The 23,413-nt window shown below is 41.6% G+C and overlaps 1 protein-coding gene across 1 annotated transcript; it reads left to right on the top strand.

Moving 5' to 3' along the window:
* Positions 1 to 219: 219 nt before the first annotated feature.
* LOC130927441 (potassium voltage-gated channel subfamily G member 4-like) lies at positions 220 to 18,024 on the top strand. The gene is made up of 3 exons (XM_057853266.1): positions 220 to 586; positions 7,799 to 8,648; positions 14,325 to 18,024. The coding sequence occupies exons 2-3, from the start codon at positions 7,890 to 7,892 to the stop codon at positions 15,165 to 15,167; spliced, it is 1,602 nt and encodes a 533-aa protein (XP_057709249.1). The 5' UTR covers positions 220 to 586; positions 7,799 to 7,889; the 3' UTR covers positions 15,168 to 18,024.
* The last annotated feature ends 5,389 nt before the right edge of the window (positions 18,025 to 23,413 follow it).

Raw genomic sequence — 23,413 nt, 5'->3', positions numbered from 1 at the left:
GGGCTATTCCTCGGTTTTTTACTTATCGCGGCGGGTTCTGGTCCCCATTATCCGCAAAAAACGAGGGATCACTGTATGGCATCAGAATTCAAACAAAGATGAGCATCGATTGTAATCAAACTTCAACCTCCACCCCCTCTCAGTGTAGTTGGTTCCAAGCAGAGGAGGAGGGGGCGGAGGAGGAGGATGGATGGACGGTACTGCTGTCAAACACAAAACACAACAGTAGGTTTGAGGAGCGCACATTCGCTTTTGTTCAGTCCTGGCAGGCACAGATGAAGACTGGAGACGGGAACACGAAGTGGGCATAGCTAGATGAATTTGTTGTCTTTCTAGTCAAGCTGACTGTGTGTGGAAAATTTGGAGCAGACGCGCATAATGGAAACTTCAGAACCCATTTAGGAAGAGTGGGGCGTATTATAATAACAGCAGGATTTTGAAGAAACTGTGAGTGTGGTGATAACTACAAGAGCAATTTGGTCTTCATCAGCAAGATGCATGTTTGCGTGAAAAACAGCTTGGAAAATGTGCTGGACACTAAACAGAAATGTTACTGAGCTCAGACAGAACAAATGCGCCCTCTAAGGTGAGTGAATACAGTATCTTGTACATCAATGACTTTGTTAATTCCTCATCCATATTACATAAAGTGTTATTTGCTGATGATACTTTTTTTTACCATAAAAATCCAAATAAACTTGAGCAAATCATATATAGTGAGTTAATGAAAATAGACACATGGTTTGAATGAAATAAACTCTCTCTAAATGTCAATAAGACAAATTACATTCTGTTACACTCATTAAAAAAATACATTAAACAAACCTCCCCTAAAATAAACAGATAACATTTGAAATACTGGACTGTCTCAGGAAATTAGAATACACAATATTCTAATTTTTTGAGACAGTCCTGTGTATATATACAGGACTGTCTCAGGAAATTAGAATACACAATATTCTAATTTCCTGAGACACTCAGGAAATTAGAATACACAATATTCTAATTTCCTGAGACAGTCAGGAAATTAGAATATTGTGTATTCTAATTTCCTGAGACAGTCCTGTATATATACACAGGACTGTCTCAAAAAATTTGAATATTGTGTATTCTAATTTCCTGAGACAGTCCAGTATATTATCTATTAAAAATAAAAGCTTGAAATACTACAAAAAATAAGTTATACATGCCTTAACATGGTCTGAGTTCAATGCTCCACCTCAAATGATATTTCACCTTTTCCACCCTTTGAGGCTTAAAGAGCACAAGTACTTTCAAAATGCTTGTGTGATGTATCAGATCATAAAACCCAACCCATAAATTAAACCATTAATTAGGTGACCTCATCCCAATGTGTACTTCTCAGCACACCTATACTACAAGGGGGAAAGAATCAAATCACTGCGAAAAACAGAAGGCTAAAGTATACAAGCTTTAGCATTGTGTGCCGGAGACCACAGATTTGGCTTACACTTGATGAAATGCGTAAAATGTCACACTCGGTATTTCATATCAAATCCATTGTAACCAGAATGCTGGTGGCCGAAAAGTGTCATTGCATGTAATTGACTTTTCTATATATGATTTTAAAATTGAGAAATATAGATTTATAAAAGTAGTAAAGCAATAAAACAAACAACAAAAATGAATGCAATGAACCAAAAAAATGTATAATGGGTCAAAATTATTTAACGAACAGATCATGTGACTATTGTAATGATATGAGCAAATCGTATCTGCATGTTCGATTAGCAATGTCTGCTCGTCACAGCGCACAGAAGTTAAAGATATGCAGCGAGCTCGAGACAGCTGATAAAAAGCCCACCAGTGGATTGTTAATGTCAATGATTCCTCTTTTCTGTTCTGTAACTAAAGATCTGTCAGTAAAAAACGTCAACCCTTTCAGTAAGTTGTCTTATTCAAGAAACCCACAAATACAAAGTAACACAACTAGCACCTTAGAATGTCATTTGCTTTGCTTAGCCAAAACCACCTGAGGAATGAAGAGGCAAGATGGATATATATAATTTTTTCAAACCTAAGCTTTCAAAAGTGACAACAACTACTGAGCAAGAACCAATGATTGAAAATTTGGACCATGAAAAGCCAGAGATCACCGCTAAAACGGTGAGTGGAGTTTCAATTTGCCCCACTAAAGACGCTAATTGTACAACAAATTTTCCACCCTAATAATATTTTGCTCCCAAAGCTGTTGTGGCGGTGAATAAGCCCTCTTTTACATTCAGTTGGATTCTCAATGTTATCCACAGGTGCTAAATAAACAAGCAACATCATAAACATACATGTTCCACACGAATATGGCATAAATTAATGCTTAACTACACGGCGAAGACATAAAGAGTGAGAGAGCAGCGTGCAGTTGTTGTGTGCAGCTAACATGGCAGAATGTATCTGAGGAGAACTGTTCTGCATGTCCGTCCATGATCAAACGCAAGTAAATATTCCTTTATTTAAAGAAAGTCTGTAGTGTTTACTTTGTAACCGCTGTATTCGTGGCCATTATTAACACAAAGTTGCAATTTCTGATGGGGTGCAAAATTTGACAGAACACCTGTTCACACCGGCGGGCATACCATATTCAATGGATGACGATCTTGGCGAAAAGTATACGTAGCTGTCCTAAGCTGCCTGATTTAGAATTCTCCTCAAAAATGATGGGACACAAAAAAACTCTTATTTTCAACTATTATTATAATCATTCTTGCAAGTTAATTTTATTGCTGAAACTGCGTTTCAGGTTCATCAACATGTTGTGCCCCCCCCCGCCCTAAAAGTCAAACTCTGCCTATGTGTGTGTGTGTATGCTGTCCACATTCATAAGGATAAAGATATCTTTCCATTATATATCATATTGATGAAAACCGGGCCCTTACTACGTAGCAGCTTTGAAGTATTCGTTTCTGTAGTACTTTCTTCATCATGTGTACTTTAGGTACATGTAAAGCCTGAGTTATACTCCCGCGTTGCGGTGACGGCGCAGCGACTACGGCGTCATTCGACAGTCGATAGTTCTGCGGTGAGGGAACGCGTTGCTCTGTAATTCACCGCCAAGCCACTAGAGGGTTGTGGCGTTATGTTTGTACAGTTTTGGGGCATGCTTGTTGACTTCCACTAGTCTAGCTTAAGAGAGAAAAAATAAACAATGCAAGATGGAACTCTTGAAAGTAAATATTCTGCTCATCAACATTGAATAAATATTGAACATACAAATGTTGAGGGGCAGGCGACGGTTTCGAGGCTGTCTGGCCGACTTTTGATGCCGCACAGAGAGTTTTAGACTCGGGTGGAGAGAGCAAGCTGTGGCGGCTAGCTTCAAACTGGCGTCGAGCACTGCGTTCAAGGTCTGCAAAGCCCTCCAGCCCGATTTGTTTGCCGTGTCCAACAACCAGCCAGTGGGAAGCCATAGCAGATTTCTGGCGTCTATGGAACTTCCCAAACTGTGTTGGGAGCCTTGATTTTAACGTTATCATAAAAAGCACTGAGGCACTCTCAATCAGTGATGATGTATCGTGTGTGAACTGTCTGTTATTGAAAATTAAAGATCAAAACAACTCTTTTGACACCAAATCTGTGCTTTATTCTTCATATACTTGAAGTGTGACGCGTAAATAAGTCACAGACTCACAGCAAACATATGTACACAATAAATGATGAAGGGCACCAACCAAAATATATGTCATAAAGTGGTAAAAAGATGGCAGTTTTTGGCCGACTGGGTCACCGCTTCATGTGGCCACTCGATTCCGAACACACACGTCTCGGTGGTTCTTCCTTTTTTTTTTTTTTTTTTTTTTCAATCACCGACCTTGCCATTTGGCAATCACAATAATGTCTTGACGAGACTTGCTCTTCGATGATACTCCCGTCGGCTTGGTCCATTTTTGCGTGTAGAAAATAATGTTTGATTCTATTCTACAATGGCGGTGATTTCGCGCTGAACTGGAAACAACAGTCTGAGCGGACCAATCACAGTTCGTTTTTGCCACGTCATACGCGTCGACGTGACGCGAAGGTTAGAAAATTTGAGAGGACCGCGTCAGGCTACAGCACAGGGTCGTAACTCGGGTCTTCCTTGACGGCGCAGGTCTGACGTGGAAGTATAACGCGGCCTTATAACAGCAAGAATATTTGGTTGCATGTCATAATTATATAGCACAAATTATTGTATGATGGAAGATGTTGGGGTTTATTAGCAAAAGGAAGAAAAATACTGAATTTGGCATAAATTAATATTTCACTATATACAGTGAGGAGCAGAAATATTTGCACCCCCTAGGATTTTGCAAGTTCACCCACAGAAAATAGGTACAGGTCTGAAATTTCAATCATAGATGAGTTTCCATTCATAGAGACATAATCTATAAAAAAAAATAATAATAATAATAATAAAATAAAATAAAATTTTAAAAAAATCCAGAAATCACATTGTATGATTTTTTTAAATAAATGATTTATTTGTAATTTACTGGGGTTCATAGGTATTTCTACCCCTGAGAATCAGCAATAATTATGACACTCAAAGAGTTGTAAGTCTACCTTAAAAAAAGTCCACCTTTACCCCATGAGTAACCACCCACCCACCACCCGTTTGAGCTCAATATTGTCACCTCTGCACCCCACAGTCAGTCATAATCCAACTGCTACCATGGGCAAGATCAGAGAGCCTTTGAAATACACCAGAGAAAAATTGTTGAGCTCCACAATGCTAAAAAAGGCTATTGGAAAGCAGCTTGGTTAGAATGAATCAACAGTAGCAGGAATCGTTAGAAAATGGACAAGTCTAAAACATGACTGATAATCTACCTCGTACTGGGGCTCCATGTAAAATCTCTCCTTGTGGGGCGTCACTCATGATGAGAAAAGTGAGGGCTCAGCCTAGAACTACACGGATGCACAGTTTCAAAGGCTACTGTCAGTAGAAAACTACAGTGTATTGGTTTAAAATCATGCATTGCTCAGAAGGTTCCTCTGTCGAAGCCAGTACATCTGAGGGCCCGTCAGTTTGCCAGGGACCATCTGAATGATGCTGTGGGGTCATGGGTGAATGGTGGTCAGATGAGACCAAAGTAGAACTTTTTGGTGCAAACTTTACTCGCTGTGTGTGGAGGAATAAGAAGGAGGACTACAATCCCAAAAACACCATCCTCACTGTGAAGTATGGGGGTGGAAACCTCATGCATTTCGGCAAGTGGGAGAGGACGACTGTACTGTGTAAAGCACAGGATGAATGGTGAAATGTATCGTCAGATTTTGAGCCACAACATCCTTCTCTCAGTTAGAGCATTGAAAATGGGTCGTGACTGAGTGTTCCAACATGACAATGGCCCGAAGCAGACAACCAGAATAACCAAGGACTGGTTTCGTAAAAAGCATTACAAAGTTTTGGAGTGACCTAGCCAGTCTCCAGACCTCAAGAGAAAATCTTTGGATGGAGCTGAAACTTAGTGTTTCTCAACAACAACCCCGAAACCAGACAGATCTAGAGAAGATTTGTGTGGGCCAAAATCCCTGTTTCCATATGTGGAAAACCTGGTGAAAAACTACAGAAAGCGTCTGAGCTCTGTAATTGCAAACAAAGGCTCCTGCACTAAATATTAGCACTGATTTTCTCAGGGGTACAAATACTTGTGAACCCCAGAAAATTACAAATAAATTACTTAAAAATCATACAATGTGAGTTTGGGGTTTCTTTATTTTTTTAGATTATGTTGTCTGTATTTTACAAACAAACAAATCCCACCAACACACATTCCATGGAGGAAACAGAGCCGAGGGACCTGGGGCTGGTCGGTTCAATCACTGGGGCAGAAGTCGCCGAGGTAGTGAAATTACTCCACGGCGGTGGAGCTCCAGGGGTTGATGAAGTCCGCCCCAGGTATCTTGAGGCTTTGGATGTTGCAGGGCTGTCTTGGTTGACGCGCCTGTGCAACATTGCGTGGTCATCGAGGGCAGTGCCTTTGGAATAGCAAACCGGGTTGGCGGTCCCTCTCTTTAAGAAAGGTGACCAGAGGGTGTCTTCCAATTATCGGGGGATCACATTCCTCAGCCTCCCTGGGAAAATCTACGCCAGGGTACTGGAAAGGAGGGTCTGGTCGATAGTTGAACCTCAGATCGAGGAGAAACAATGTGGTTTTCGTCCTGGCCGTGGAACCACGGACCAGCTCTTTGCCCTCGCGAGGGTGCTTGAGGGGGCATGGGAGTTCGTCAATTCAGTCCACATGTATTTTATGGATTTGGAGAAGGCTTATGACCATGTCCCCAGGGGCACCCTGTGGGGGGTACTCCGGGAGTATAGGGTGGATCGCCCTCTCTTAGGGGCCATCCAGTCCTTCTACCACAGGAGTATGAGTCTGGTCTGTGTGGCTGGCAATAAGTCGGACCTGTTTCCGGTTAGGGTTGGACTCCGCCAGGGCTGCCCTTTGTCGCCGCTTCTGTTCGTGACTTTCATGGACAGAATTTCTAGGCGCAGCCAGGTGGTGGAGGGGGCTGAGTTCGGTGGTGGGAGGATCTTATCTCTGCTTTTTGCAGTTGATGCAGTCCTTCTGGCTCCATCTCACAGCGACCTCTAGCTCTCACTGGGACAGTTCGCAGCTGAGTGTGAAGCGGCTGGGATGAGAATCAGCACCTCCAAGTCTGAGGCCATGGTTCTCTTCCGGAAAAGGGTGGATTGCTCGCTCCAGGTCAGGGGTGAGTGCCCTCCCCAGGTGGAGGAGTTTAAGTATCTCGGGATCTTGTTCATGAGTGAGGGCAGGTAGGAGCGTGAGATTGACAGACGGATTGGGGCGGTGTCCGCAGTCGTAACTAGTCTGTCATGGTGAAGAGGGAGGTGAGTCGGAAGGCGAAGCTCTTGATTTACTGGTCAATCTACGTTCCTACCCTTACCTATGGCCATGAACTTAGGGTAATGACCAAAAGAAAAAAGATCGCGGGTTCCAACGGCTGAAATGAGTTTTCTTCACAGAGTCGCCTCGCTCGGCCTACGAAATAAGGTGAGGAGCTCGGTCATCCGGGAGGGACTCGAAGTAGAGCCGCTGCTCCTTCATGTCAAGAAGAGCCAGTTGAGGTGGTTTAGACATCTGGTTAGGATGCCCCTTGGACTCCTCCCTCGGGAGGTGTTTCAGGCATGTCCAACTGGGAGGAGACCCCGGAGCCGACCCAGGACACGCTGGAGAGATTAAATCTCTTGGCTGGCCTGGGAACACTTTGGGATTCTCCCAGACGAGCTGGTGGAAGTGGCTGGGGAGAGGGCTGTCTGGGCCTCTTTGCTAAGGCTGCTGCCCCCGCGACCCGGATTCGGATAAGCGGGTGATGACGACAACAAACTCATATTTTTGAAAAAGAATTAACACTAAGGGACTTTGTTACTTTTATAAGAAACACTTGCTTTTGTTTGATTGTAGTTTAAAAAAGTATTTTTGCATTATTGCGCTTCAAATTCAAATTAATAATGTGACTTGGTCTGTTTTTAAAGTCTCCACACGACACATGTAATCTGCACAGCAATTAAAATGTACAGAAACACATTCATGGACTCAGGAAAGAGCCTTGTAGCCATCAAAGTATACATTTAGTGTGACCATTGGCAACACTATGCTCTCCCATAGATACAATTATGAATGAAAGAGAACACATTGTCCAAGAAGAGCAGCTGCTGTGCATGAGCATTGAATTGGCCCAGTGTGCATATTATGATATTATTTATATCCCGTTTTTGTGGGTCAGCGTCTGTCTTTGAGTCGTTTTCTTCTCATTTTTCCACTTTTGTTTGTCGTTGCAGCTGTCAGCTTCTTTCTGGTTGCTCACCGTAGTGTCCAGTCAGCCACTTTTTCAAATACAACTTTGGTGTCTCCCCATATCGTGAAGAAAGAATGCCTATCATCAGCAATGCCAACCACGACTTCAGCACCTACTCAATTAGCAGTGATGACAGCAGTCTTGACCGATTCTTTACCGAGATCCCGGAGACAGAGACCATCAAGGGGGTGTACTTCCAGCGGGCCCAGCATTTACGTGACCCGAAGGCCTCACACGTGGTAGACCACACTCTTCAAGTTCTCATCAATGTTGGGGGTAATCGCTACACCTTCCCCTGGAGCACATTGGAACAATTTCCTCAGAGTCGCCTAGGTCGCCTGCGCTTCTGCACCACTCCTGAGGAGATCGCACGCCTTTGCGATGACTATGACGAGACGTGCAAGGAATATTTCTTTGACCGCAACCCTACAGCTTTTCGGGTCATCCTAAACTTCCTGGCAGCTGGCAAATTGCGTTTGCTCAGGGAATTGTGCGCTGTATCTCTGCATGACGAGCTGGACTACTGGGGCGTGGACCCAGGTCATATGGAGCGGTGCTGCCGTCGTCGCATGATCACCCGTGTGGAAGAGGTGGCCGAGCGAGAGCGCAAAGAAGAGGAATGGAGACAGAAGAGGATGATGTTGAAGAAAAACACAGTAGAAGTGGAGAAAGACCACTGCAAGATGATCTGGATGCTGCGGGAAGTGATGGAAAACCCGCACTCGGGCTTGGCGGGAAAGATATTTGCTTGCGTCTCTGTCATCATGGTGCTGGTCACAGTAGTCAGCCTGTGTATCAGCACCATGCCAGACCTCAGAGATGAAGAAACTAGGGTGTGTATGCAACTTCATACTGACATGACCTTTGAATAATTTTATTAAAGTATTAATGTGGTGCAGCAGTGAAAAAAATAATCATGCTGTGACTAAATTTAGTGAAATAAATGCAAACTAACATGCTTATTGCATTATCTCCCAATGAAAGGCCATAGTAGAGTGATATACGGTTTATATTGCCCCTGATGAAAGATAAAACAAACCACAGGAGAGTAGAATGCCTAAACATGTGTCAAAAACGAGATGGATGTCATAATTTAAAGGTTGTACCAATAAAAGAAAAGTTATTTTTCAAGAATTGAAATACAACAAGAAGCAAAAAAAAAAAAAAAAAAAAAAAAACAAATAGTCCAAGAAATATCTGAATTTATGATATGCAAGTTGTTATATTACTAAATTAACATTTGTAATTTTTTTATCTAAAAAAAAAAAAGTCAAAATACAAAATGAGTCAAAATAAAAACGTAATTTTCCAGGAACAAAATCAAAATGCTATGTTAAAATGATTAACAATTTCACGAAAAAAAAAGCCATGTATGTAAAAGTGATTTTTTTTTTTTTTAGCTAATTAAAGGTATATACTGTATATACCAGTGGATTGCAATGCTAGTGTGGGTAGCTCGCGGCATCCCAAATTTGTATTTTTTATGTACATAGTTATTTATGATTATGTTGTGTTGTGTGAGCAACATATGAAATTCTTGTTCACGTTCTTCTGGTTCTATAGTTTCCAGCAGAGTTCACTACATTTCTCACAGTTTAACAGTAGAAAACACAAAAAGAAGGACACTTCGAAGCAGCTTCGAAGTTCACACAGTTTAATGTGTTGCTAATTCGGATGCAGGTTAAACTTTCAGTAACAAAATTAGTGGTGTTTCCCACCTCCACAGCATTGGCGTCTTTTTAAATTACTTACAGTGGCTGCTGCTGGCCGAAAAAAACTTATCCCTCGTCTTCGAAGGGAGTGGCATGTTCTCGACATGCATTTCTGTCGGGGCTGTAAGAGTGTGAGCGTGCGTGTGTGTGTCCGGGGTGGGTCAAGCCTCTCTCTCTCTCTCTCTCTCTCTCTCTCTCTCTCTCTCTCTCTCTAATAATAGTCTAATGCATTCATAGGTGGGTAGAGTAGCAAAAGATTTGACTCAAGTAAGAGTAGCGTTGCTTGAATAAAAGTAGTCATCTGAAATAATTTACTGAAGTCAAGAACTATTTGTTGAAAAGAATACTCAATTAATGAGTAGCTGCTCATGATGTCTGATTTATTCTTAAAATGATCCATAATTATTCTCAGCACAACATCATCTATTTGAACCGTTATTATTACACTGTACTGTTCTATTACCTATTACATGACCATATTAGGCCAAATAAATACACAAAAAATAATCCAGTTCTGACTGGAAAAATCAACAAAAATGAAATATCACCTGTCCAAAGAGCATACGTGCCCTCTAGTGGAGAAAACGTATTTTCTACTATGAAATTAAAACAGTCATATCTCAGGTTTTCCTTGGTCTATCTATGCCATGCCAAAAAAAAAAACTGGGAGAGAGATTGAAATTTGCGCTGTCGACCAAAGTTGACAGCAGCTCTCTATGTGAAATAGTTTGTTTATTATGGGGTTTTAAAGACGCGATGTGACAGGCCGGCGTGATCAATTAGGACCGACTGCAAGCTTGTGTGTGGTCATGTGACAGTATTTTTACATCTGATTTATATAATGGAGCTAAGTGATTATTGTTGCGACATCTAATTGGTGAAAGTGGTAGTGCTACATCTATAGCAAAAAATAAAGTAAAATCTTTATTTGTAGAATAACAACAACAACAACAAAAAAGACTAGTGTAGCCCAAGGTAGTGGGGTAAGAGTCGCATTTCTTCGTCACAAATTTCCTCAAGCAAAAACAACGGCTTGATTTAAAAAAGGGGAAAACAGGAGGCGATGTCGATATGCGAGTCATTGCCGTTGAGCTGAAAGCCAACACAGGGGGCGCGATTCGACTGCAGCGACATGCATCACCCTTTGCCTGTGCGTCACCGCTCATTTTTGATTGGCTATGAATTTGGAGGGCATTTTAAAGCCAACAACTTCCCATTCTGCTGCTTTTTTTATTAATGTCATGGGAATCATGCCAAAAGGTATCATAAACTATGTGCTGTTCTCACACTGCTAAAATGATACGCTCCTCCATGTTTACAAAGACGTAAAAACTCAGGTTTATCCAGTCATGGATTTCACAATGTGAAAAAAAAACAGAAAATGTACAAAATAATTACATAACAATTATTAAAATAACAATAAGTCAGACGTCAATGAGAGCAAAATCAACATTTGGACTCATTTTCGCATTGTTTTTGTCTTGCGCATATAAATATTCATCAGAATAGTAGTAATTGACGGTGCTGCCTGGATAGGACGTCCATTGCTGTCAACGACAGCCAGTGAGTTAAAAGCAGTATGTTGGTTATCTAAATACTTATCATGGCAACCGTCACCGTTGAGGAGTTGAAATAAAACCTGAAAAATTATGCGCGTTGATGTAAAAAATGACACTGAACATTTTGTATTCCAAGTGAAACAAAGTCAAAATTAAGGTTGACAAAGTTTAAAAAAAAATGTTTTTTTTATTTTTATTAAACCAACAATTATAGACACAAACAAAAAACAGACTCATGACCGTACTGTAGATAGAAACCATATACAGGTAGTCCCCAGGTCATGACGGACGCGACATACGCGATTTCGACCTAACGACGCCTGCGTCTCTTGTTTTTTTTTTTTTTTTTTTTTTTTTTAATGTTGACTTTTGGCTTTTATTTTGGCGCAGGAAGCGTAGAACAGGAAGCGAACGCATGTACAGACATGCCTGCCCACACTCCCACACACGGAGCAGCTGAGTAACAGCGGTGACAGCCTGCGCGCACATTTGTTGCTTGTGAAGCATCCAGAGGCGCTGGCTCTATATAACCCCTTTTTTACTGTTTATTATGCATTTTCAATTATGGTTGAATACTTGGGGCGAATTTATGTGATTGTTTTTGAAGATGATGCGCACGCTAACTGATACATGCTAATCGTTCGTTATTGCTGTATCAGCAGCAATCTGTAAACTCGAATTTGAATTGCTGTTATTGAAGATGAGACTTATATAATTTCATTTGATTTTAGTATCATTCAGCAAGTGTTTATGTCATGAGCAGCTGAATAAAGCAAGCAAACCACATTGACGTCTGACATCGTCATTTCGGAGCTTAGCTCACTGTCTAGCTAGGACTTACCTCCAACGTCATGGCGAGGAAAGTACAATGATGTATAATCATGCTTTTGGATAGTTTTCTTTTTTTTTTCAATTTAGAGGGTGTTTTGAGGTATTTAAAGGGTTAATTCCGATTTACGCAGATATCTGGGTTACATCGCCAGCGCACGAACGGAATTCGTTCGTAAACCCGAGACTACCTGTATATAATGTTGACAAAGTGTGGCATGGTGATGTCAATTTCTGGGTTGGCTTGATTTGTCGATCAATATATCTGTTGCTGATTGGTTGTAGTGCCAAGCGAAAGCGACAGAAATAGAACCATTTCCTATTTTCTTATATCGCGTTGGTGGTCCGTGTGTGCACGTATGCATGCACGAATGCCAAATTTCACGTGCACAAACATCACGTGTCTCTTAGAGGCAAGAGCGTTGCCGATTCTCGCCTCATCACACTTGTTCCATAGATAATGTACTTAATGCGAGCGACGTCACCTCCCGTGTGTTTTGCCCCTTAAAAGTACATTTCTCTCAAAACGTTACTCAAGCAAATGTAACAGAGTAAATATAACGCGTTACTAAACACCTATGAATACGTTCAACTTAAAAGTTAAATACAAGTGAAATGCATATGAACAGTGAGTCAAATTGGTATACCACCAGAGGGAGCCTCTGTACCAAGCTTTGAGAATTCATCTGTACACTGCTCGCCAAAAGTATTGGCACGCCTGCAATTCTGTCAGATAATGCTCAATTTCTCCCAGAAAATGATTGCTGTTACAAATGCTTTGGTAGTAATATCTTCATTTATTTTGCTTGCAATGAAAAAACACAAAAGAGAGTGAAAAAACATTAAATCATTATCATTTTACTCAAAACTCAAAAAATGGGCCGGACAAAAGTATTGGCACCCTCAGCCTAATACTTGATAGCACAGCCTTTAGACAAAATAACTGCGAACAACCGCTTCCATCAGTGAGTTCCTTACAATGCTCTGCTGGAATTTTAGACCTTTCTTCTTTGGCATACTGCTCCAGGTCTCTGAGATTTGAAGGGTGCCTTCTCCAAACTGCCATTTTCAGATCTCTCCACAGGTGTTCTCTGGGATTCAGGTCTGGACTCATTGCTGGCCACTTTAGAAGTCTCCACTGCTTTCTCTCAAAGCATTTTCTAGTGCTTTTTGAAGTGTGTTTTGGGTCATTGTCCTGCCGGAAGACGCATGACCTCTGAGGGAAACCCAGCTTTCTCACACTGGGCCCTACATTATGCTGCAAAATTTGTTGGTAGTCTTCAGACTTCATAATGCCATGCACACGGTCAAGCAGTCCAGTGCCAGAGTTAGCAAAGCGACCCCAAAACATCAAGGAACCTCCGCCACGTTTGACTGTGGGGACCGTTATTTTTTTCTTTGAAGGTCTCGTTTTTTTTCTCTGTAAACTCTATGTTGATGCCTTTTCCCGAAAAGCTCTACTTTTGTCTCATCTGACCAGAGAACATTCTTCCAAAACATTTTTGGCTTTGTCAGGTACGTTTTGGCAAACTCCAGCCTGGCTTTTTTATGTCTCTGGGTCAAAAGGGGGTCTTCCTGGGTATCCTACCATAGAGTCCCTTTTTATTCAGATGCCGACGGATAGTATGGGTTGACACTGTTGTACCCTCGGACAGCAGGACAGCTTGAAATTGTTTGGATGTTAGTCGAGGTTGTTTACTCACCATCCGCACTATCTTTCGTTGAAATCTCTCGTCAATTTTTCTTTTCCGTCCACATCTAGGGAGGTTAGCCACAGTGCCATGGGCTTTACACATATTGATGATACTGCGCACAGTACACACAGGAAAATTCAGATCTTTGGAGATGGAATTTTAGCCTTTAGATTGCCCATGCTTCCTCACAATTTTACTTCTCAAGTCCTCAGACAGTTCTTTGGTCTTCTTTCTTTTCTCCTTGCTCATGTGGTACACACAAGGATACAGGACAGAGGTTGAGTCAACTTAAATCCATTTTGACTGGCTGCAACTGTGATTTAGTTATTGCCACCACCTGCTATGTGCCACAGGTAAGTAACAGGTGCTGTTAATTACACAAATTAGAGAACCATCACATGATTTTTCAAAGATTGCCAATACTTTTGTCCGGCCCATTTTTGGAGTTTTGTATAAAATGATTATGATTTCAATTTTTTCCCATTCTCTTTTGTGTTCTTTTATTGCATGCAAACTAAATGAAGATATTACTACCAAAGCATTGGAATTGCAATCATTTTCTGGGAGAAATTGAGCATTATCTGACAGAATTGCAGGTGTGCCAACACTTTTGGCCAGCAGTGTACATAGATTTAAATATGCAAAGACAATCAATGTGGTCAATGTACATTGGGACACTTCAAGTATTTGAGTGTGATTTCTAAACTGTGTTGCAGGGTGAGTGTTCCCAGAAGTGTCACAGCATGTTTGTGGTGGAGTCCATTTGTGTGGCCTGGTTCACTTTTGAATTTGTCCTGCGATTCATAAACGCCCAAAGCAAGCTGGCTTTCGCTCGCGGCCCCCTCAACATCATTGACGCCATCGCCATCCTGCCTTACTACGTGTCACTGGTTGTGGACGTCAGGGACGAGTCCCAGGAGGAAGTATTAGCGGGTGCCGGCAGAGGCTATCTGGACAAATTGAGTCTCATTCTCCGCCTGTTGCGTGCACTGCGCATCCTGTACGTTATGCGGCTTGCTCGCCACTCCCTAGGCTTGCAAACACTGGGCCTGACCATGCAACGCAGCATGAGGGAGTTCGGCTTACTGCTGCTGTTCGTCTGCGTGGCCGTCACCCTCTTCTCACCGTTGGTCCACCTCGCGGAGAGCGAACTGGCGCCGTACGCCGCTACGCATCCGCAGCACAGCTTCAGCAGTATCCCGGCGACTTATTGGTGGGCAATCATTTCTATGACAACTGTCGGTTACGGAGACATGGTCCCTCGCAGCATCCCTGGACAGATGGTGGCATTGACTAGCATCCTGAGTGGAATCCTCATCATGGCGTTCCCCGCTACGTCCATCTTCCATACCTTTTCCCGCTCCTATCAGGAGCTGAAGCAGGAGTATGAGAGGCTTTGGAAGGAGGAGAGAGGTGAGGAAATAGCAGCAGAGTCGGAGGAGAGGTGCTCCAAAGTCCAATTGACGTCAAATGAGCCCACATCTTCAACTCGAGTGGGCAATTTTGAGCTCATGACAGACAAAGATGACCATTCTACTCTTCCAAATACCGCTTTTTAACAATCACATTCTTGGAAAAGCATGAGTTCACTGGTGTTAAGACAAATTTTTGTGCTTTCTATCACTTCAATTATGATCCAATCAGAATTAAAAGATTAGTTCGACAGGAGAAGAATAAGAAATCAAGAAACCTGTAGAGAAATGATTGAACTATTTTGAAAAAATTGCTGCTTTGTCAGCTCATGTGCTGTATGTCAACTTGCAATTTGCTTTCGGGACATTTAAATAATGCTCATAGCTGTAGTCACATCTGTTTGATGCTTGGCAAATGTATATGTAAGATTATGTACACAATATCAAGAAAAGTCTTGGTGTACATCTATTTAGGACTCAACTAGGATGGTCATTCAATCCTTTATTAAATTTTAAAAAGACATTTTGCATGCGACTTTGTAAGAAGCTGAGAATTCTCAAAACATTTGGAAAGAACAATTACCACATCAATAAAATAATTGTTTTGTATTATTATATGTATGACTTGAATAAAAGTCATTTGCAGTCAGTGTCTGAAGTGTGGAGCCCTTTGACATTGTATTTTTTCATTACTTACATGATAATACCGCCAGCCAGGCGCGGTGTGGCTAATTGGGAGGACCGGGACATCCCCGGTGGGCCGGCCTGACGCTTGGGCCGATCGTGATTTACCTTTTTAAATGGCGCTGTCAGTTAAACTCGTTAATAATGGCATTAGCCCAACCCCCCCCGCCCTCCCCCGTTGTACGATAAATCAAGGCCCTTCTTGCATCCCGTAGTTTGGAATTCAACATCCCACAACGCGCTCCTAATGCACCCAGCTCTGGGAGAGAGTATCATTCTGTTGACTTTATCCTGGTAAAACTTAATTTTGAGTTTTAATGGCTGAAATGAGGCACGTTGAGGCAGCGTGACAAGCGTGAACCCGTCTGGTTGTTGGCATAACCAATTATGGTTGTTTTCGAGTATGTTTAGATGCAAGTACAGTGATGAACCTACCGGCGGGCACGCTGAGACTCGCGGTGAAATCCCCTTGGCCAGCGAAACTTAACTTTGTCTTTTTTCGACCGAAATGTGGCACTCTTGACATTTATTACTGCAATGCACAGATACAGTAAACTGTGACTAATTGTGTAGAATTAAAGAATTTGAAATTTTTAGAGCACAACTAAAACCTTCAGCATGGCTCCCGGCACTTTTTGCTTCTGTTGCGGCCCCCCGAAGCTCACTATTTTTGGCCACAAAGACGGCGGATTGGGGTGACATCCAGGTTATCAGGCAAAACATAACTGTGGCATTTTAACCCAAAACATGTCACTCTGAGGTGGCCTGATGGGCGCGAACTACCCTGAAATGCACAGCTGTTCGAACTGTAAAAGTGCTTAAGAGACAGCCGTTTTGGTGAGTTCAATCATTTTATCTTTCACATTGATTTTTTTTTTGTGTCTTAAATAATATGAAACCTGTTGAGTTAATTATCGAGGGTTGATTGAATATTTGCTTGATTGATTGAATATTTGCTTGTGCTCAAATATACCTAATACATACATAATACATATTGCCATATTTTTTCTTATTTGATATAACCAGTAAATGATTATTGCTTGCTATACTAGGTATAATGTTTAAGTGTTACAAAGTGTTAAAAAGGGTCGGGGTGACAACTGCCTTGCTTCATGGCCGCAACATTGCATAAGTAGACCTTCTAGGACATCTTCAGCATCTTACGTCTGGACTTTCGAGGACAATCTTCCATGGCCGCAGCGTTGCATAACTGAAGTGTCTGGGTCATTCTGACCACTTTACCTAAGTGCCCTTGCTTACACACGTGTATTTAGTTAGTTCCACCTACATGCTCACACATAGCCAACCAAAATCACATAGGTGTCTCCAGCTTGCTTTCCCCCCTCCCTTAAGGGTGGCACCCTTCTGTGGTAGGACAAACCCCTAATAAAAGAAAGAGCAAGGAGGGTTTTTTTTTAGATCAGTTTTGGTGACAATACAGCGTAATCTAGCATTTCTCTGTCTAGTCCCTCCTTGCTCTCCTTGGCCAAGAAAACTGAGTGTCTTCTCTCCTTATTTTTGAGTAATTTTACAAATGTCTACCTAAGGGTCTATTTTTGAACTTGACAAAACCACTGATGACCAATGATATATTATATTAAAGTATAAGGCGGAAAACACTCAGGTGACATGAAGTTCTGCTCTGCGACCCCCAATTTGGCCAAACTCAGAATTGTCCTATATGCATGTGTGATACATCATTGGAAAGCTTCAAATCTCAATTTTCTGGGGGGAAGAAAATTTTTGAACAAGAGGGCATTAAAAAAAAAAAAAAAAAATTAACAGAAAATTCCTAACTGGAGGTGAGAGCACGAGAGAGCATAATTAAAGACGCCACGATTTTAACGAGATTCATCGCGCATTTACCTCTTTTTGATCCAAAAACTCCATGTAGCATGTATCACCGAGTGTGAAGACACAGCTGTGAATGGCCACAGCCGGATTTTTGGGGGATTTTATGGGTGAAACATGGTCATATAACAAGGGTTGCATGTGCCTCCCATTTACAAGTTATTTGGGGAAAATTCCTGTTTAATTAATCTTTACAAGTGTAAAGTAAAACTCTTATTTCTAATGAGGCTTAAATTTGAATGAATTAAGGTGAGCACATTGGTATACTCCTGTGCTAATAGACCCTACCCACGTGACGTCACAACTCCGCTCTCTTGACTGGTGCCGCCCACTTGTCCGTCAACACATCGTGTTGACCTGTTACGGCTACGTACATTCCTCCAATTTACGGCGTGTTTTTCTGCTCATTAACATTAATAATCTAAATGGTGAAGGCGTGTGTGGCGGTCGGTTGCAATAACAGAGAAGATAGACGGAGAGACTTGAAGTTCTACCGGATTCCGAGAGACACGGAGAGGAGAGAGCGAGATGGGCTGCTGCAATTCGACGAGAAAACTGGGCTCCAAACGATTACCACAGATTATGTAGTAGTCATTTTATATCTGGTAAGATGCATTTAATATATATTTATAGGGTTTTGGGCTGACAACCACAATTAAGATCATTGCTAGGCTAATCGCCAACAACATACACGTATGTATGTAGTGAGAGTGCTATCGCTAATCCATATAAACATTAAAAGCCCTAGCTCCATTGACAAATGACATGAAATACATTAGACTTGACAGTGGATGTTAGCAAGAACAAAAGATTTTGAATTGAAAATTTCGTAACTCACCTTCCGAGCACAAGATTCCTGCCGAATTTTCGTGTACGAGGACCTGTTTCACCCAACCAGCAACGTAGCATTTATAAGCCTCCAAGCTCTTAAAGTTTTTCAAACTTTCATGAGAATAGGCTGATTTTGTGTGGACAAGATAGTTGTAAATATCAGGGTCAGGCAGAGACGGCGGAGGCAGCCGGTCAAAAATCATCGATTTAGGCATCAAATATGGATCTGGCGACTGTATAGAACGAAGCTTTTCCACATAACGCCTTTTATGCAACACATCCAGTGAGTTTACGGCATCAGAAAGCACCGGGTCTTCCATGAAATGCATTTTAAATTCCTCGATCAATTGAAACCAATGCTAATACAGAGACAAAATGACGGACAAGTGGGCGGAACCATACAGCGAGCACGTGGTTTTGTGACGTCGGTGGGTAGGGTATATAGGTGTATTTGAAATTTGAAATACATAATTTTTGCATTAAAAAAAAAAAATGCCACAAATCGCAACAGAATGCGATTAACCGCGTTTAAAAAAAAGTTAAAATAGTGCATTTGAATTTTTGTGTGTGTACAATTATATACGTTTTTATTTTTTAAGAACTAAAAAGTAACAAAATTATCCAGAAATACAATGGCATTTCCAAAAGAAACAAAAGTATACACATTTTATCCTCTGCAACACTCCAAGAAAAAGAGGAAGAGGAACTACAGTACTGTAACATGTTTGGAACTTATATATATATATATATATATATATATATATACAGTATATATACGGTATATATATATTGTATATATATTTTTTTCAGTATCGGATCAGGACTCTTTATCGGCAGATTCTCAAAATCAGGTGACTAGGACTCGGGTGCAAAAATATGCGATCGGGACATCCCTATTTTAAATGATATAAAGTGGGCCGGTCTGAGGTCTGAAATTCCCAGGCTGAAAATGAGTCCTACTCTGGCCCTGGCTGACGGTATCACTTTTACCGGCACTAAGCAACTTCGAGGAGGGTGGTAGGAACCCCCACACACACACACACCCACCCACAAAAAAAAAACAACCTATAAATGTGCTGCCTGCTTTATGGCATACGTCACTTCCACCTTTCCCCATTCGTTACATTGTCATGTGATATTGCGTAGCCAAAATTATAATCATAACCTTAACGCTATTTACCCTTCACTCTGCATCTGGAAACACAAATGTGGTTCAATCTGACTGCAGGCGACAGAGAGATCACGGGAAATGCGGTCTTTTGTCAGGAAAAAACACTTCCGCTTTTGTCCCCTGGCATCGCCATAATCACCAAAAACTGAAAGCTATTAAGTTTTTTTTTTTAAGTGGGGAAGACTGGTTGTGAATGCTCATGTTTCAGTGCCATTGATGGCACCTGACGTCCAATCCATTTTGACTGGGAGCGGAGAATGAACTGCAACCTCATTCATTCTCCCCTCCCAGTCAGTAGATTGAATGTCTAGCACCGTCAATGGCAGACAATGAGTTACCATTGGAAGCAGCCACAGAAGTGTTGTAAGGCAGGTCACACCAAGTTTACATTCACCTGGTGACCTAACGAATCAAGTACAATATGTATGCAGAACTCAAGTCAAGGAAGTCATTGTTCCTGCAGATGTGCAGAAGGTACTTGAATCAGATTTCGGCAAGAGGAATGTGGAAGATGTTAATTTCTCTCAAGATGACCTTCGTTTCAATTCTATAATGGAGAAGGGCATAAAGACAAAAGCAAATGGACAGAGTGAAATGCCACGGGCATTCAAGGAACCAAAGCCGTGTCTGCCTAATAACTTGAATCACGCAGATCATCGACTCCAGTGTCTGAAAAGACGATTTGAGAAAGACAAACAGGGAATCCTCAGGGTGGGAGGTCGGCTGAGGCATGATGTTCTACCTGCAGATGGGTGTGTCGGGGAGCTGCGATTGCTGACCAGTAACTTGACATTGGAGAAACAAGGGAAACGCACTGGAAAGCCAGTCTACTTGAAGAGACCAATTCATAAGACGGTCACTTTGACTGAAGCGGGGTAATGCAATCACATTTCCCTGCAATGTTTATGATCATCCAGTGTTACATAAGTTAGAGTGAAATCACAAGTGATTTGGTGGGAGTGTAGCTGCCATTAAGGCAGAATAAAGAAATAAATATTTCACTCTTTGATCTGGGGGTGTAATGTTAAGCATTTAGTTTCTTTGATATGGGGTGGGAACTAAAGTTCACTGTCGTGAGTTGACAGTGGTCACTCTTAAGCGTTACATCGGGTTATTATCTGATGAACACTTTTAGAGTACAGACAACTCTTCAGTACCTCTGATTAAGGTCAACAAGGGAACATCTCAAGTGCATAGTGCATCGAAGAATTGAAGCTGAACTAATTTCCTCTGGAGTAAAGCGGCCAATTAGGTAACTTGGTTTGTGTTATTTGTTAGTTTGCGTTAATTGACTTAGTTTCTGTTAGTGTAGTTATGTATTCATGTTGTTTTATGTTTCTGTGTGAATATAATTTGACTTCATGTATATATTTATCTGTGCTGTATGAAAATGATTTCACTTAATGTATATATTTGTCTGAGCTGACTTTATGTATGTTTTTATCTGTATTGTTCAGTTCTCACGGCATTGTCACGGGACTGTCACGGCATTGTCACGCCAAATCAAGGCATTGTCAAGACAAATCAAGTTCTGTGATTAAAGCCCGTAAAAGAGAAACAGCTTGGTTCATGATTTTGACTCGAGAGGGAATTACAGTTTTAAATGAATAAAAATTTGTGCATGAAAGGGTTAAAGTGCCTGTGACATCATAAAACAAAACTTTTATTGCATTATTATGTGAATTAGAATCATATTTTGAGACGATTCGACTAAATACAACAATTTGTCAAAACGTGGATGACAAGTTGGTCTTTTAATCTGCCGTTTAGCCCCGCCTGTCATTATAGCGCTCTAGCGTCCCCAGCAGTATGATGATGTCAGCAGGGTCGCAATTGAATCTGATTGAGAATTCAGCCCATTGAGGGGGGTGATTCAGAACGAGGAACATACGACAGAGAGCAGCAAAATGTCATGATTGTTTTAATCTCTCTACTCCAATATGTTTACAGGAAATTCTTTTTAAGTTTTTTCCCCAATTGCTAAATGGAATATGAAATATTAAAATGCATTTATTTAGTACGACAGGGCAAAATTATTGCATAATGGTCAAAACTGCCAAATTCTACCTCTCCCGAACGGTATTTTATGCCACCAGCGTTAGTCCGGCTTTTGTCATTTCCCTGCCCTGGCTTCAGAGACAGAGGAAAGAGCGTAAACAAAACAGGAGGTGTGACAGCTAGCTGACATGCTAACCCAAACCGAAAAGCTTTTACAAGTCTTATTCTCGCCTTTCGAAAATGAAAAATCACACAAAATTACCCTGACTCATGTTACACACGGTGGCGGGGCTGATTGTCTTCACCGATCGGCCGGCCCTAGGCAGTGAGCAAGTTTCGGCTCGTCGTTCTGCTGTAGCCACGGTGGGCTGGCAGTGCTCGTCGCCGGGGATGAACGGCGAAAATAGCCCATTCTCGGTGGAAGGACCGGCTGACGTTGGAGCGGGGGGCTGCTCGTGGCCAAGCCGAGGGTAGAGGTCTACTGGCGACCACACGAAGAGGGCCAAGGGGGTGGAAGTGACCATGGTGTGTGACAAGCCGCCAGGCGGCGGCTGAGTGGCCTTCTCGGTGGACGAGGAGCATTGTCAATAGTGTTGTTAGTAACGGCGTTAAAATATAACGGCTTTACTAACGCCGTTATTTTCTTCAGTAGTGAATAATCTAATTAATTACTTTTCTCTTACCGTTACAGAGTATGTAAAGGTGTGCGTTACTACGTTGGTTGAATGACGCAGGAAAAGTCAGAGACACGGAGAGAGAAGAGCGGGAGTGGGAAGGAGGTTGTGATGCCATTGCAAACGCGGTGCTAGGCTAAGTGGCTCCAAAATTTCCTGACTGTAGCGGACAGCCTACAATCTACGCCCGCTTGATGCTATGCTAGATATCACATGCATATAGAACTAGATATGAAATGACAGACTCGGCGGCGTTAGTAAACAGCCGCCATCTTAAAGCAGTAGACTTCTCAGGAAGGCTCTGTTGTCGTGAACCTTCCTAGCGAACCTAAGTCACTTTTTGTCTAAAATACTCCTAAATCGGCAAAATCTTGACTTGAATCTATCTTTAAATGATGAAACAGTTTTATAACTTTCACATGTCAAAAGTAGATAGAATGGAACAAATGCAATAACAGGAGCAATTTTAACAACTTTAAAACGGTTGATTCACAACATTAAATGACTTCCAAATATAGCAAAGGTTGCTATGTTTTTGTTTTTTTGAAAAAAACAAAAAACAAAACAAAAAAAACATGAACGGTAACACCAGTTACTTTGCCAAGTAACTAATTACTCTTACATTCAGGTAACTGAGTTACTAACTCATTTACTTTTTGGGAGAAGTTATTACTAACAGTAATTTTTTTTTTTTTTTTTTAAAGTAAGATCAACAACACTGACTGTCACTTGAAAGGTGGAAAAGCGCTATATAAGCATAACACCATTTACCATTTACCCACAAAATGCAAGCCACCTCCTTATTAAAACGTGTGCCATGATCCCAGTATTTGACATAATACAAAACACGTTTATTCACATCCTCGTCGGTCCAATGGTCCCACAGTTGTTGGACTTTTTTTGACCATTCTCCGCGGTGAACGGGAAATTTTTAAAACCCAAAAAGGCTCACAAACCTCTCCCTGGTGCAGCAACAAAAGCCTGCAGCACATTGCGCTGGCGTGATGTGAAAAATAAACAAATTAATCCACAAAATCAGCTGAATCCGCAGTCCATCTGCATGCTATATAGCAACGGCTGTATTGTGAGATGGTCACCCAGCTGACGTCACATTCGGATTCTTCCTCAGTCCAGGAAGTCACTCATTTTCATGGCGCGGGATTAAAAAAGTCGAATAAATAAAT

This window comes from Corythoichthys intestinalis, chromosome 1 (assembly GCF_030265065.1).
Source record: "Corythoichthys intestinalis isolate RoL2023-P3 chromosome 1, ASM3026506v1, whole genome shotgun sequence".
NCBI lineage: Eukaryota > Metazoa > Chordata > Actinopteri > Syngnathiformes > Syngnathidae > Corythoichthys > Corythoichthys intestinalis.
The sequence above is the reverse complement of the archived record's forward strand: the minus strand, read 5'-3'. Positions and strand labels throughout refer to the sequence as shown.

Bases quoted from the DNA above. Each gene is read 5' to 3' on its own strand.
- LOC130927441 (XM_057853266.1), top strand. From the start codon at position 7,890: ATGCCTATCATCAGCAATGCCAACCACGACTTCAGCACCTACTCAATT. The intron at 8,649-14,324 runs GTGTGTATGCAA...ACTGTGTTGCAG, and splicing joins TCAGAGATGAAGAAACTAGG to GGTGAGTGTTCCCAGAAGTG.